General features: G+C 40.4%; 1 protein-coding gene across 8 annotated transcripts in view; it reads right to left on the minus strand.

Moving 5' to 3' along the window:
• Positions 1-15,265, minus strand: part of PIEZO2 (piezo type mechanosensitive ion channel component 2) — a 451,232-nt gene that overhangs the window by 275,400 nt on the left and 160,567 nt on the right. For all 8 annotated transcript variants that reach the window (XM_082697369.1, XM_082697373.1, XM_082697368.1 and 5 more), the window contains exon 3: positions 13,314-13,439. In XM_082697369.1, the coding sequence (XP_082553495.1) occupies positions 13,314-13,439 (126 nt within the window). The remainder of the gene's footprint in view (positions 1-13,313; positions 13,440-15,265) is intronic.

The raw sequence follows: 15,265 nt of genomic DNA on the forward strand, positions 1-15,265 counted from the left end.
TATCGACCTACCTTTCTGCCATCTATCAATTTATTTATTTATTTATCTATCTATCCATCTATCCTTATATCTATTTATTGCTTATTTATAATGATATATATAAGTATATATAGGTGGCTTCTTAAAGGTACAAACAATATGCTCCAATATAGGAATTCAAGTTATTTGACCTAATAAATCCACTCTTGGAAATTTATTCTGAGGAGATAAGCAACATATTTGCATATATAATTGTTCACCAAAAACACTGAATGGCAAAAATCAAAACCACCCAAGAAAAATGTTAGGACACTCTTCTATATCAACATGAAGAAAAATTATGCCAGAAATGAAATATTTATAAAGACCATATAGAAATGTGGAATCATAACCCATGGCAAAAAAGATCTGATTTCCAGGTTCGGTGTCAGTCACAGGGACACAGATTTGAAGGGAATGTCCTCAACCTTTGGGATTCTGCTTCAGTAGAACTTCCTTCAGGACTCTCCCATGCCAGGCCAAAGTAGGTACGTACTATGTATATTTCTGTCCTTCTTCATATGATCTCACCAATAGTGTTTACCACACTCTATTACTGTGGTTCATTTATTGTCTGCTTCTACCTCCCACTGGCAGACTATAAAGTCTGTTAGGGCAGGGCCTGTGGTGTTTACTGGCTGCTGCATGATAAACACCTAACAGAAGGAATGCACACAGCAGGGATTTAATAAACAGTAATCGAATAAATTTACATATGACAGGATCATGGCATTATGATTAACCTGAATTCCTTAAAACTAATTTTCTTTGTGGTTGTTGTGATATCTACTTTATGGGGAATATTTTCAAAATTGACAGTGCAATATCTCATAATTATCGTTATTATAATCTAAATGTGACATGCTTCCAAATTTCTCAATTAGGAAATTCTTAATTCTGCAAAAACAAAAAGAAGGAAATCTGTGCCTGCTCTTTCCTGATTAGAATAATGTGGTTTATATGTCATGATTGCCTTGGTTTTTCTTACCCATTGGCAGTGGGGAAAATGCAATGACCATGTGAGAGTTTTTAGAAATCAGCCATCAAATCTTACTCCATAGGATTACTACTTTATAATAGTTTTTGGCCCTTTGAGAATGATTGCTTACTTAAAAACTAAAGATTATTACTAAATAACCATGCGAAGTTATGAAAGAAAAGCATTTGGAACCATAATTGTCAATGCAATGGATGTTTGCAAAGCAAAGACTTTTTCAGAAAATACATGATAAAGCAATAGGCAAACCTTTGTCTGTAATTGTATCATAACATTTTTATGGTAGTATCTTCAGTATTAATATTCTATAATATGACCATAATCTGCAATGGGAATCTCAAGAAATGTTTAAATGTTTCTAAAAATGAATGTAAGAGAGAGATTACATTAGCAACTTCTTTGCAGATCTTCTGCAGCCTTGAAATATGTTTTTAATACGTGAAATCAAGAAGGGTTTTCTCAATCCAAACTTCTGTTGATAGGAAGAAACGGTATGCACTTAGGAATCCACACACCTAAGCCCTAAGATATACGTCAGTTTTGTAAGTCTGAAGAATAACTAGACTTGTGTCATACGATTAATATTTTCTGGAATGTCATGACTATATCTGGCCCACTTTTGCTGCTTCTACTCTGCCCTTGAAATATCCTTCCAGTATACCGTGAGTTTCTAAACATACAATTATAGCTTTATGTTGTCCGTCTATCACTTTGAGGTTAAGTTTACTCCACACAGACCTGTTTTAGTGCTTTTATGGTAAATAATTCACACTAGAAATGCTGCATCATGAAACTGAGGTTAGGGAAATTGTTATTTAAGCAAACACAATCGATCCCATATCATTTTAAATTTCCTGCCCTGTGATTTATCTTACAGCAAGGACCGGTGGGCCCAAGGTGGCAGCAAGGAGCTCTCGAGGAGAATGGCACACCTATCATCGTGGGCAGGCTTCTCTTCCCTCCCTCATTATTAATAAGGCTGCCCTGCCGCACCACCCCTACGCCTCACAGCTCTACTCCTCTTCCCTCCCTTGCTACTTCCAGCCTTATCTTCTCCACATTCATCTCTGATCTCCCCAAATCCAAGTGGAAATCCAAACTTCCTTTGGCCAAGAAAACCGTATCAAGTTACTTTTTTGGTATATAATTTTTAAAAAGAAACAAAGGCCCTCCAACGAATGGATCATTCTCGTATTTCCTTCTGAACTGGGAAGAGGGAGATGGCAACAACTATGAGAGTCAGATCTTCAGGATGCCCGTGGGGACAGAAAGAGAGGGGTGCAAGCTCCTGGCAGAAAAGGGACATTGTCCTTTTCTCTTGATAGCTTAGCCGCCCAATGGGGAGCACTCCACTGAAAACTGGTTACAAGAGGCACCCCCTTTCATCTTCGTCACACTCCCATTTCCTTTTTTGCTGCTATTAATTCATTGATTTGCTCTTGAAACACTCACTGGGCAGTATACGATATAGGGGGCCACACTCTAGGTACTTGGGTTACAAAAATAAACAAAATGAGATAGTCCCTACCCTCCATCTGATCGTATTCTAATGAGAGAATATATAAAAATCAATGATTATAACTCAGTACGAGATCCATGATAGATGCTTAGAGCATTGGGAGAGCACAGGGACCCCTGACCCGATAGGCCCGGGCCCCCTGGAGCAGGTGCTTAGCACTGAAGCGTGGGTCCAGTGAAGGAATGGGACGGGTGGTGTGGGTAAGAACCCTCTCCCAGAGGACTAACATGAGCAAAGGTACGGATGGGGAATTGGAAGCTTGCAGGATTGGGCAGTGGGAGGCAGAAACAACACCCATGGGAAAGGGAGAAGTAGAGCTGGTACGGTCGTCCCTCTGCTTGGCCATAGCTCTTCCTCCGTTGTCTAGACGAACCCGCCGACCTGCACACACACAGGCCCCAGGGAGCCAGCACCATCCTCGAGACCCTGCAGGATATGGTCACGTTTCTCACTTTTTTCATCTAATCGGAACCACCTCTTCTGTTGCTGCTCGGTTTCTTTATCTGCTATTTACTATCTGCTTACTATTTGATGAGTGAAACATCAGATATTTGCTATCTGCTTACTATTTGATGAGTAAAACATCAAGCACCTTGCAGAACTATGCAGAATCAAGACAGGACACAGAAACTCTGCCTGACCTGTAAGGGGCAATTAAACACCGAGGCTATCACCAATACAGAATTAGAGCAAAACTTAGAACCAAAAAGATGTTATTTAAAAAAAAAAAAATGAAGCAGCAGCAGCAGCAGGAGCAGCTGGGTGTGAGAGGTAGTGAGGCAGAAGCAAGAGTGAAGGAAAACAAGGCCTCCTGGTGTGTTTGATCTGTGCCAAGAGCTACACACATTTTGCCTCATTTAGGGGTAAGACGGGGATGACACATGGTAAGGAAAATGTTCTACTCAAGCAGATTCAAAATCCCAGATCAAGGATGCCTTGAGCGGATTAAAAGTTGGATTGCCCAAGAAATAGACTGGATATTTTAGATAAGAAAAGATGTGCATGGCAAATATACGATACATGACAGATCCATAATGTTAGCTGATGGGGAAAAAGGACAAGATTCCAGAACAAGGAAAGTCACAGTCTCATGGTGTTTGGCACAATGGAGCCGCGGTGATCCCACCTGATAAGATACGGATGCGTTCTTATCCAAACGTTCACACAAGACTGACACGCTGAGCTGATAGCAGAGGGGAGGGACCCAAGATGGATCTGAAAGAAATACTTAGATGTGACATCACAGCGGCCTTCAAATATTTGAACGATGGTTGTGTAGAAAACATCTTAGACTCTTCGATGTGTCATTTTGGAAACAGCCTCAGGATCCAGGATCTCAGGGGTTCACATTTCAGGGAATGAGATTTCCACACACTGAAAGGCATCCCATATGTTCTTGTTGATTTATTGACTGATTTCCATCTTCAGAAAAGAACACCTCCAGTTTTCTCAGGCTTGAAGACGGCAGGTTAAAGCCACTCACAGACCAGAGAGCGGCCTTTGTTAGCAAGGATCCGCCTGAAGTGAGGCAGGTGAAGGCAGAGGACCAGGCGGGAGTAGGAAATAAGCAAATGGACACCCACGCACCCATGCACCCAAACACGCAGCCCTGCAGAGTTCACATGGCTTCGTGGGAGGGGATATTCTTAAAGGCCAGTATTTACCAAGTAAAACATACTACCAACCATTAGTGCTTTACTTAGAGTGAGTATGGCAGATTAACTATCCTCTCTCCCAGCACATGCTCCTAAATCTGTGGCTCCCAATCTCATCTATTTCTCAGAATCTAATTAATCCAATTTCTCTACAAAGTTTTCCCTGTGCACTTACGAAGGCCATCTGACACACTGCAGAGAACACAGGCTAAGGAGTCCAGAAGCCCTCAGTTTGAATTCTGGCTCTGCCGCTGAGGGACCTCATTCATGCAAGACACTCTCCACCTCTGGTCTTCATGGCCCTATTAGTAACACGATAGTGAGTTTTTACAGACACGGGAGGAGTTAAGTGAAATGAGTGAAGTGTTGGCGTACTTTACAAAAAAAAAAAAAAAGTTAACACCTCTCTTCCTAAAATTTTTATCCTTTGTCTCATTTAAAATTCCATAACATAGGGATGACTGGGTGGCTCAGTCGGTCAAACATCTGCCTTTGGCTTAGGACAAGATCCCAGGATCCCAGGATTGAGTCCCTCATCGGGCTCCTTGCTCAGCGGGGAGCCTGCTTCTCCCTCTGCCTGCTCTGCCTGCCATTCCCCCTGCTAGTGCTCTCTCTCTCTGATAAGTAAGTAAATAAAAATCGTTAAATAAATAAATAATAAAATAAAATTCCATAACAAAGAAAGGGTAATAAATAATAAATAATGTATTAGTACTATTCCTCTGTGCTAGAGGGCATGGGGTAGGTGACAAGCTTTGGGGCAGGGAGGGTATAAGGAGAGGACTATCATGTACTCACAAGTCCAGACCCAGCCCTGCAGCCACAGGGCAGACGAGGTGGGAATTTTCAGTGGGGAAGAGGCTCTTGAAGAAGCAAAAAAAAAAAAAAAAAAAAGTACTGACAGAGACTGGCGGGTCACTGAAGATACACGTCATTGACACAGCCTTCCAAACAGCACCATTTTGCCCTATTACCCAGGATTTCAACCACACAGTGGGGAGTGCATATAAAGAATTAGTAGGGAATTAAGACAAAGACTGTACTAGGTAATTATCTGACACCAGGTAAGTTTCATACATGTCATAACTTCAGAGTTTCATCCATGTGATTGTGGATACTTTGGAGACAAGATTCAGTTCTGAGCCGTTCCTGTTACCTTGTAGTTGTGCGTGACCCTGGGCAAGAATCATGACTCCTCTAGTAAGAATGACAACAGTAACAATAGCTGATCGTTAACGTGCACTCAGTGCGGGTCAGGCACTGTAGTAACTCTACTGCCACAACAACGCTTTGAGATGGCAGATCGTCATATTCACAGTCAAGGACCCAGAGCCACAGACGTGAGTCACCTCCCATGGTCATGTAAGATCCTGCATTTATTCATATACTGAATAATATAAGAAACCCTCATGTAAAGTCTTTCTCGCAATGAAATGACACATTCTATTTGAAAAACACCATGTGAACTGAACATCCCTGCATGACTGTCGCGCCAAGAATCAGGATATCAACAAGGGGCTGGCCTAAGAGATTTTTATCCCCATGCGGTTTCTCTTCCGCATGGGTGCTACCCTCTGAATCTGCCCTCTTGCCTGTAGAAATCTGGCTTTTGGCAGTCGACCCTGAACGTGTTCGTTCTTCCAAGAAAGCAGACTCCATCCAATCTCGGTTGCCAGAGTTCTCTTTCAGCAACGCTTCCCATCCAGAGACTACAGATCATAAATCAGTGTTAGACTGGAGTTGCCTTCTTTGCCCACAGTGCCGAGTGCCAGGCTCCATCGCGGGCTGGCACGTGCCTAAGTGTCAGGGGACGGAACAAGCAATCGGCCTCACTTACCAGGGGCGGAAGGAAATAACACCCAAGGCTAATTGCACGTGTAATAACTGTGATTGGAAGGTGTATGGATGATCCAGGGGCTTTGAGACTATTTTAGTTTAGAGAAAATCAGACCAATACCCTCATCCTTGCACACATGACCAGGGAATTAAAACTCGGTCTGGGTATTTTTCTGATTGTTGTGTTGAGGAGCAGTATGTCCTTGCAGGGAGTTGTCAGGGGAGAGAAGAAAAGAAGAAGGAGAATCAAGGCTCTTCCAGATGCCACCTCTTGGGGCCTCCAGGTTAGCTTCCATGAGAAAGCAGGAAGCAGGAAGTGACTTCAAAAATTACTCTTAAAAAAAGCACAGGCTAGGGACGCCTGGGTGGCTCAGTTGGTTAAGCAGCTGCCTTCGGCTCAGGTCATGATCCCAGCGTCCTGGGATCGAGTCCCACATCGGGCTCCTTGCTTGGCAGGGAGCCTGCTTCTCCCTCTACCTCTGCCTGCCACTCTGTCTGCCTGTGCTTGCTCTCGCTTCTCTCTCTATGACAAATAAATAAAATAAAAAAAAAAATCTTTAAAAAAAAAAAAAAAAGCACAGGCTAGTTTCCTTTTATATATTTTGTCTTCCACTCCATAAATATTAACTCTTTCCTGCACTGTACTCTGTCAAATGTGAAAAATCCACAGGGATCATTTATATGAGGATGGATCATTATATGGGGATGGATTCATCAGGAGACTTTGCAAATCTAGGGGTCTATCTTTAATTTAACACCATTAATGATGAGTATGATTAATGTGGAGTCTTCTGGCTACATGTGCCACAAGACGAGTCAGCACTAGCACTAAAAAGCAGAGTGTCTGCAAGAGAGGCTCGCTGTAAGCATCTGTCTCACAATCATCAAGATGAGATGCCCATCAGGGAAATACAAATCAAAACCACAGTGAGATATCACCTCACACCAGGCAGAATGGTTAACATTAACCTATCAGGAAACGACAGGTGTTGGCGAGGATGCAGAGAAAGGGGAACACTCTTACACTGTTGGTGGGAATGCAAGCTGGTGCAGCCACTCTGGAAAACAGCATGGAGGTTCCTCAAAAAGTTGACAATAGAGCTACCCTATGACCCAGCAATCACACTACTGGGTATTTACCTAAAGATACAAAAGTAGTGATCTAAAGGGATACCTGCACTTCAATATTTATAGCAGCAATGTCCACAACAGCCAAACTATGGAAAGAGCCTCGATGTCCATCAACAGGTGAATGGATAAAGAAGATGTGTTATGTATATACAATGGAATATTATGCAGCCATCAAAAATGAACTCTTGCCATTTGCAAGGATGTGGATAGAACTAGAGGGTATTATGCTGGGTGACATAAGTCAATCAGAGAAAGACAATTATCATATGATCTCTCTGATCTGAGGAATTTGAGAAACAAGACAGAGGATCATAGTAGAAGGGGGAGGGGAATGAAACAAGATGAAACCAGAGAGAGAGACAAACCATACAAGATTCTTAATCTCAGGACACAGACTGAGGGTTGCTGGAGGGGAGGGGGAATAGAAGGAATGGGGAGGCTGGGTGATGGACATTGGGGACAGTATGTGCTGTGGTGAGTGCTGTGAATTATATAAGACTGATGAATCACAGACCTGTATCCCTGAAACAAATAATATATCATATGTTAATTAAAAAAAAAAGATGAGATGCCAAACTGCCAGGCCCACATCTGTCTCTTGGTGTTCTTATCACACTCTACTATTTTCTACATTGGGTCTCAGCATGGAGATCCTTCTATGTTTTAAGCACAGAAGAGCATCAGGATAAAGTACTGTGAAGGTCTATCATAACCCCTTGGTCAGTGGGCTTCTAGGCCCAGTTTCCTGTGCTCCTGGTGAGGAAAATCAGAACTCTAGATGCTCCTCCCTCTAGAGGGGGAGAAAGCAGCTGATCTGGGGGATCTGCCCTCAGGGAAAAATGACTCTAACCATGAATACTACAAATGAATGAAGCAAAGGAGATATTGTAAGGAAACAGCAGCAACTTATTTAAGTCCTGTGAAACTAGACAGATCCAAGGGCCTAGCAAGTGCAGTGGAGAAAACAAATAAGTAGAAAACAAATAACAAGCTCCCAAATAGAAGGAAAGATGGTGGAAAGCCAGGCAGCTCAGTGCTCAGATCCCAGTTCAGACGGGGGGCAGCCTGGGTGACTCACTTGCTCTCCTGGCGGCCATTTCCTCATCTTCACAATCAGTGCTACCCTCACCCAGCCTCATCGTCATTGAACTCATCCCTACCTCAGCACCCTTGGACAGGAAATACATTATACAAAAGAAAGGCACCTCCTTGGGGGAAGACAGCTCACAAAAGGCATAGCCCTATAGGGGCAAGGCTTGACCAGCAGACTGCCTCTTCTTAGGAATAAAATTATCCTGTGTCCAGCTTAATCCAGCTTGGAAAAGGCCACCAGCTCAGTGCTCAGAGCCTACGGTGAATGGCAGCTCCCACTCACCTCCTCAAGGAAGCCCACAGACTTCCTCAGGGAAGCCGAACATCGGCACAGCCTGACCCACCCTGACTCACAGAATAGAACCAGGTCATGGGTTGGGAGAGCCCTCTCTAAGAACATTTGAGCTCATCTGTAACAAGGGAAAAAAAAAAAAAATCCTTAATTAGAGAAGGAATCTAATGCTCCATGGGGTCTGACCGCTAGTAGGCGCTCTACAAAGAGCATCCATTATCACCACAAATTTTTCCTTCATAGTTTCGAACTCAAAAGTTTCTTGCAATCAGTAACCTGCTTTAAAACAGCACAGGAATCCAGACCAGCCTTGAAATTTCACGAACACTGCCGCACAACCACCAGTGAGTCCAATAAACCACTTCTGTGGCATCTGTAGTGACATAATTGAAACCGGGTTTACATTTATTTAAATAGTATAGTTTTGAGGGAATGAAAATATTTTAGTAAGCGGCACAACAGATGTTTGAGGAAAATTTACAGAGGTACCTACCCCCTGCCCCACAGATTTCCTCACTTACCTATAAGCACCGTTTTGGAAATGAAGAGGGGCGGGGGCTGGGGGAGTAAAGTTTCAGGTCTGCACAATGGCACCTTTAACAAACCTGCCAGCTAGTCAGGAAACAAAATAGGCTGGTTTGAAAAACTCTTTACCACTGCCAGTTAATATTCACAGGGCTCTAGGGGAACAAGAACTTTCAATGACTCAATATTTATAAATGCTACTGTTGTCCCCCAGACATGCGTCTTAGATTCCTGAGGGATCTTGGGAGCTTTTGCTATAATGAGGGTGAAGGTATTTGAGTTTTAAATGGGGAGAGGAGTAAGTAGGAAAACAAACTTAAACACACATAAAGGAGCAATCGGTGGTCTTGAATTTGAATGTGACTTCAATGACTGGGAAATCCGACCTGTGTGGGTGATTACATTTTAATTTACCAATGTCTTAAACAGAGAAAGCATTTTAAACTGCACAGCCCTTCTGGTGAAGATACTTTCTTTGTCTTTTTGTTTGAAATTTTGCTGCTTTGTGTCCACAGATGCCAAAAAAGGCTACCCTTCAAATGCAGGATATCAAACTAGCTGAGTTTGTGTTTACAACTCCGATGGTGTAATCGAAACTCCAAATGCTCAAGGAACAATAACATTAGTGAAATGAAGTCAACTCTAAATTAAAAGTCAGTGTTTCCATTACCCACTCTCACAGTATTTTCTGGAGTTATATAACTTGATCATTAAAAAAATGCTTGAGGCTGAAAACCTGTTCTGTGTCAATCTTGAACTAACCTAGTTTTGCAAAGCTCTGAAGTTTGTTTGCCCTTCCTTTTTATCCCTTTTCAAGAATGTATTACTTTTAAACACTACACATGAAACTGGACCAAAAAAATCGGTAACACCCGATGAGCAAATGCTGTTACATGCATCACTACTTTTTTCAGAAGAAATTCACGATTTCTGTAAACTCACTTTCAAGGTGCCTGTGACACCTTGAAAAAGAGTTCAAATTCCTTTTTCAAACTCGGTCTTTAGCACATCTCTTCTCTGTTGGTGACCTCATCAACAAAACTGTAACTGCAAATTGGAATAGTAACTTTGGTAGGAATAAATCTCTCTCTAGAGCTTAACTTGGTAGAAATAAAGTTTACTATTATGATTTCCGTTATATTGGCCCTCTGTGGAACAGAAAAGAGCTTTTATACAAGGATATCAAAAAAAGGAAAAGAGGACAGTATGTGAGATCATTCTTCACTGACAGTAGACCGTAATTGTGCATGAATAAAGATATCTCGGGGGGGAGACATGGAAATATCTGGGCATCTGGGAACCCAAATACTTAGGATATGAAATTAGGAAAGGCAGAGCTAACTCCCCAAGATTGAGTTGTAAGGAATGCTTATGTCAAGAGGCCAGCTCTGGCTACGCTCAGGATGGCCTCCACATCTTCGCCACTGAAAAGTGCAAACTTCTGCATGGCATTAGCATAGGACCCATCCAATCTGGATACTTGCCTGGGAAGAAGGAGACAAATGAAACAAACTTCTGTGTGTGTGTGTGTGTGTGTGTGTGTGTGCGCGCGCGCGCGTAAGTCTGTATATCTTCCTGTTTGCATCTTATAGGGGAGGCCATACATAGAGTAAATGTATCTATAAATGTGGAAAGGGGAATGTTTTAACATTTCAATTATATATATATTTTTTTTAATATAATTTTTTATTTTTTATAAACATATATTTTTATCCCCAGGGGTACAGGTCTGTGAATCACCAGGTTTACACACTTCACAGCACTCACCAAAGCACATGTGGAAAATCATCCTTTTTAAAGTTTTATTTATTAAAGTCATCTCTACACCCTACTCAGGGTTTGAACTCCCAAGCCCAAAATTCATCATTTTGCATAAAAATTAGAAACAGTTAGACTCTGGGTGAGAAGAAATGATGAACCGCACTTAATCTAGACACCCTCCAGTACAGTTGTTTCTACAATATCACTCAGCATCTAAATTATTTTGTAGACACAGGCAAGATATATATTTATAAACTCAAATTTTTAAAAAACTGAATGAGTTGTTCTCTATCTTGTGATTAAATACTTTCAGTGATAGATAAATCATTATCCATGAAATAGCCTTTTATTCAGACAACATTTTTGGTTAAAAAAATCTTTCCTCATGATCCTAGGAATGTCTTCTTAAGAAGTATCAAAAGGATTTGAGATTGAGAAGCACAAGGAAATATTGCTATAATATTTCTATTAAGTCTAAAAAGATCTGAACCCAGTCAAATGTAATAATTTTTTAATCATTAAAACATAACTAAACTACTTATTATATAAACATTTTCTTTTATCAAGTTTTGAATAATGAAGTGACTTTCACCAAACAGTAAAGCCACGTTATTGATGGAATATTATGCGGCCATGAAAAGGGAGTACTGAAGCACGCTACAACATGGATGAAACTTGAGAACATCATGCTCAGTGAAGGAAGCCAGATACAGAAGGTTACATATTGTATGATTCTGTTTAGGTGAAATGTCCAGAGCAGGTAAATCTAACAGAGGCAGAAAGTAGGTTAGTATTTGCCTAGGGTTGGGTGGAGAGGGAATGGAGAATTACTCTTCTGTGGGCAGGGGACCAATGGAAGTGTTCTGGAATCAGAGAGCAGCAATGGTTCCACACTCTAAAAGCCACTCATTTGTAATCCTTACATCAGTGAATTTTATTGTATATGAATTATATGCTAACTTAAAAATAAGAACCATATCTTAAATCATGGATTTCACAGCAAAACCATTTTGATACATATTATTATCCAATGGATTCTGAACTCAGTAAAATGGCCAAAATAAATACTAACTTTAGGTCTGTAAAAGGTAGCTTTCTAAAAGTTATATGCTGAAGGATACTGAATAATTTATAAATATGGATTTTACTAAAGGATCTCTCACTAGAGAGATTTATGTTAATAGTTTTTGATCCATGAAGAATTTTAATCATTTTTATTTTGCAGGGAAGTGTGGGTTTACTTCCTATTATTTGTGCTTGCCTTTATGAAAGATCAGGAAATTTAAACCTCACTTTGCGTTTATTCAAAGAAAAGCTGACAATTTAAAACTTACTATAATCCATTTCAAATATGTCAGGGTTTCTATAGATTTAACTTAAAACATGAGTGTTGTATTCTACCAACTTGTCATTCTTTTTTCAAATAACAATCACACATCCTAGAAAAACTGAAGGCAAATTTATCCAGTAACAAGTTAATTTTGGAAACATGACACTGCCTAGATAAAGAATATAGATGTTGACATTTTCAGATCATAACTTCAAAATATGATACATATGAGACATATTATTTCTGTATGAGTAGCAGTAAAAAACTCTCAATTAAAAAGAAACTACAGGGGCGCCTGGGTGGCTTAGTGGGTTAAGCCATTGCCTTCGGCTCAGGTCGTGATCCCAGGATCCTAGGATCGAATCCTGGATTGGGTTCTCCGCTTTGGCAGGGAGCCTGCTTCCCCTTCTCTCTCTCTGCCTGCCTCTCTGCCTACTTGTGCTCTCTGTCTGTCAAATTAATAAATAAAATCTTAAAAAAATTTTTTTTAAAAAAAGGAAACTACATTGGGGCCCCTGGGTGGCTCAGTGGGTTAAGGCTCTGCCTTCAGCCCAGGTCATGATCTTAGGGTCCTGGGATCGAGCCCCACACCAGGCTCTCTGCTCAGCAAGGAGCCTGCTTCCCCCCCCTCTCTGCCTGCCTCTCTGCCTACTTGTGATCTTGCTTTCTCTCTGTCAAATAAACAAATAAAATCTTAAATAAATAAAAAAGAAACTACATGTCATTGTATTTTTTTCCTATAAAGGCACATGAAATCTTCCATTATGCTATAGAATAGGATTGAGGTCACAGTCATATAATGTTATCCAATTTTTGTACTCATATTAGTCATGTTAGAAATTGTACATAGCTTGCCTCACTAGCTGTACTGTATGCTCCAGGGACTAATATAAATCTTGTTGTTGTTTTTTTAGACTAAGCCCAGTAATAATGTCTTGCCTACAAATAGGGACCATATCTAAGTTTTGTTGAAAATTTATTCATTAAGTTGCTTGTATTACCCAATTTTCCATGACAGTTGCAGTACAGGATCGCTGAATGACCAGAAATGATCATGAATTCTACCATGTAATTGCTGCATAGATTGTTATGAGCATTATGACACATAGCTTTATTCATCCATAATATGAAGGGAAAAAAATCACCATAACACTCACAGTTGTAACCAGGTCCAATACGGTGTTGAGCTTCCAGGCTAGCCAACGTGATATGGAAGATGATATGCAGCAACAGGAAGGAAAGACTGGTGAAGCACAGAGACTTTAATAGCCGGCCCGTATGTCCTAGATGGGAAGAAGCATGGAGAATTAAGGGAGTTTCAAAGGCAACGGACTTAATCTGACATCTGGAGCGTTCCATCTGGATCCCATTTCTGCCTCATCTATTATAAGACACACTTGGAAGTGTATCAGGTGTAATAATACTCAATTATTAGTCCAAAGCTAAAGCTATCTTATTCTCTTTATAAAATTATACAACTAATATTGATTAAAAATTCAGGCACCTGGGTGGCTCAGGTAAGTATCTGCCTTTGGCTCAGGTCATGATCCCAGGGTCCTGGAATTGAGTCCCGCATGGGGTTCCCTGCTCAGTGTGGGGAGTCTGAGTCTCCCACTACCCCTCCCCCCAGCTCGTGCACGCACTCTCTCTCTCTAAAATAAACACATAAATAAATAAATATTGATTAAAAATTCAATGTAAAAGAAAAATGCTTTCCTACTTATTAGATGACAAATTACCACAAAATGGACCCACAAATAGCCCCTGGCCCAAAAAATTTTGTAAGAGTTCTGCCAAAGTTGAAGGAACAAACAACCCCTATCTTATAAAAGTAGTTGCAGAGAGTAGGGAAAGAAGGGACATTTCCTAAAATATTTTACAAAGTTAGAGTAACTTGACATTTAAAGTAAAATCAGGCTAGAAAATAAAAAGAGGAGTTATAAGCCTGTTTTACTTATGAACAGAGACATACATTATCAGAAAAGATATTTGCTAACCAACTGAACAAGCATAGTAAGAATATAACACATCATAATAAGCTAGATTGAAAAGAGCAGAATCAGACCTATAAATACAGAGAACAAACTAGTGGGTGTCAGGAGGGAACGGGTGGAGGGATGGGCAAAATAGGTGAAAGGGGGTGAGAGACATAGGCTTCTAGTTATGGAACAAATAAGTCATGGGAATAAAAGGTATAGCATTGGGAATTTATTAATGATATTGTCCTAGCATGGTATAGTGACAGATGAATGATAGCTACACTTGTGGTGAGCATATGTAACATACAGAAAAGGTGAATCACCATGTTGTATACCTGAAACTAGTGAAACATTTTGTGTCAATTACTACCTGCTCCCCACTCCCAAAGTAACTAGGGTTTATTTATTGCAGAGAAACAAATGTGATTTAACATTAGTAAATGTAAATGTGTATGTTACACACCAGTGGGCTGATATCATAATCTTCTAAATGGATGTAGAAGAAGCATTTCATAAAATACAAATGCTATTTATGATGAAAGAAGGTAACACTCAATAAACTAGGAATCGAAGGAAATATCCATAAAATGATGAAGGATTCAATACCGTAACGAAAGCAAGCATCCTGTCTGTGGTGGAACTTTAGATATACATTACTGTCAGAGAACGACCAAGGACACTTGCTATCCTTGCCATCACTTAACGTATCAGTGGGCGCACTGGCCAAAGTCATCAGATAAGAAAAAGAATCAAGAATTGTAAGAACTACAATTGTTTGCAGATAACATCCCCTTAAACTATTTGCAGATGATAGCATCACCCACACAGAATGTAAGAGTGAAGCCCCAGACCAACCACCAGAAAAAACACAATTCAGAAAGTGATTTAGACACAATATCATCTTACAAAAATCAATATAGCTCCTCTACATTGATTAGCAATAATCAAACAGAAAACAAAACATAACTTAAGTTAGCAAACAAAACTGTACTGTAAAAGGTTTTGCCAATGTATCAGTTTGGCTGGGCAATGGTCTCCAGTTATTTAATCAAAACACTAATCTACATAGTGCCATGAATTTAGAGGTGTGATCGAAGTCCATAATCAACTGACTTTAAGTACTGATAGTA

This window comes from Mustela nivalis (genome assembly GCF_964662115.1).
Source record: "Mustela nivalis genome assembly, chromosome: 14".
Lineage (NCBI taxonomy): Eukaryota > Metazoa > Chordata > Mammalia > Carnivora > Mustelidae > Mustela > Mustela nivalis.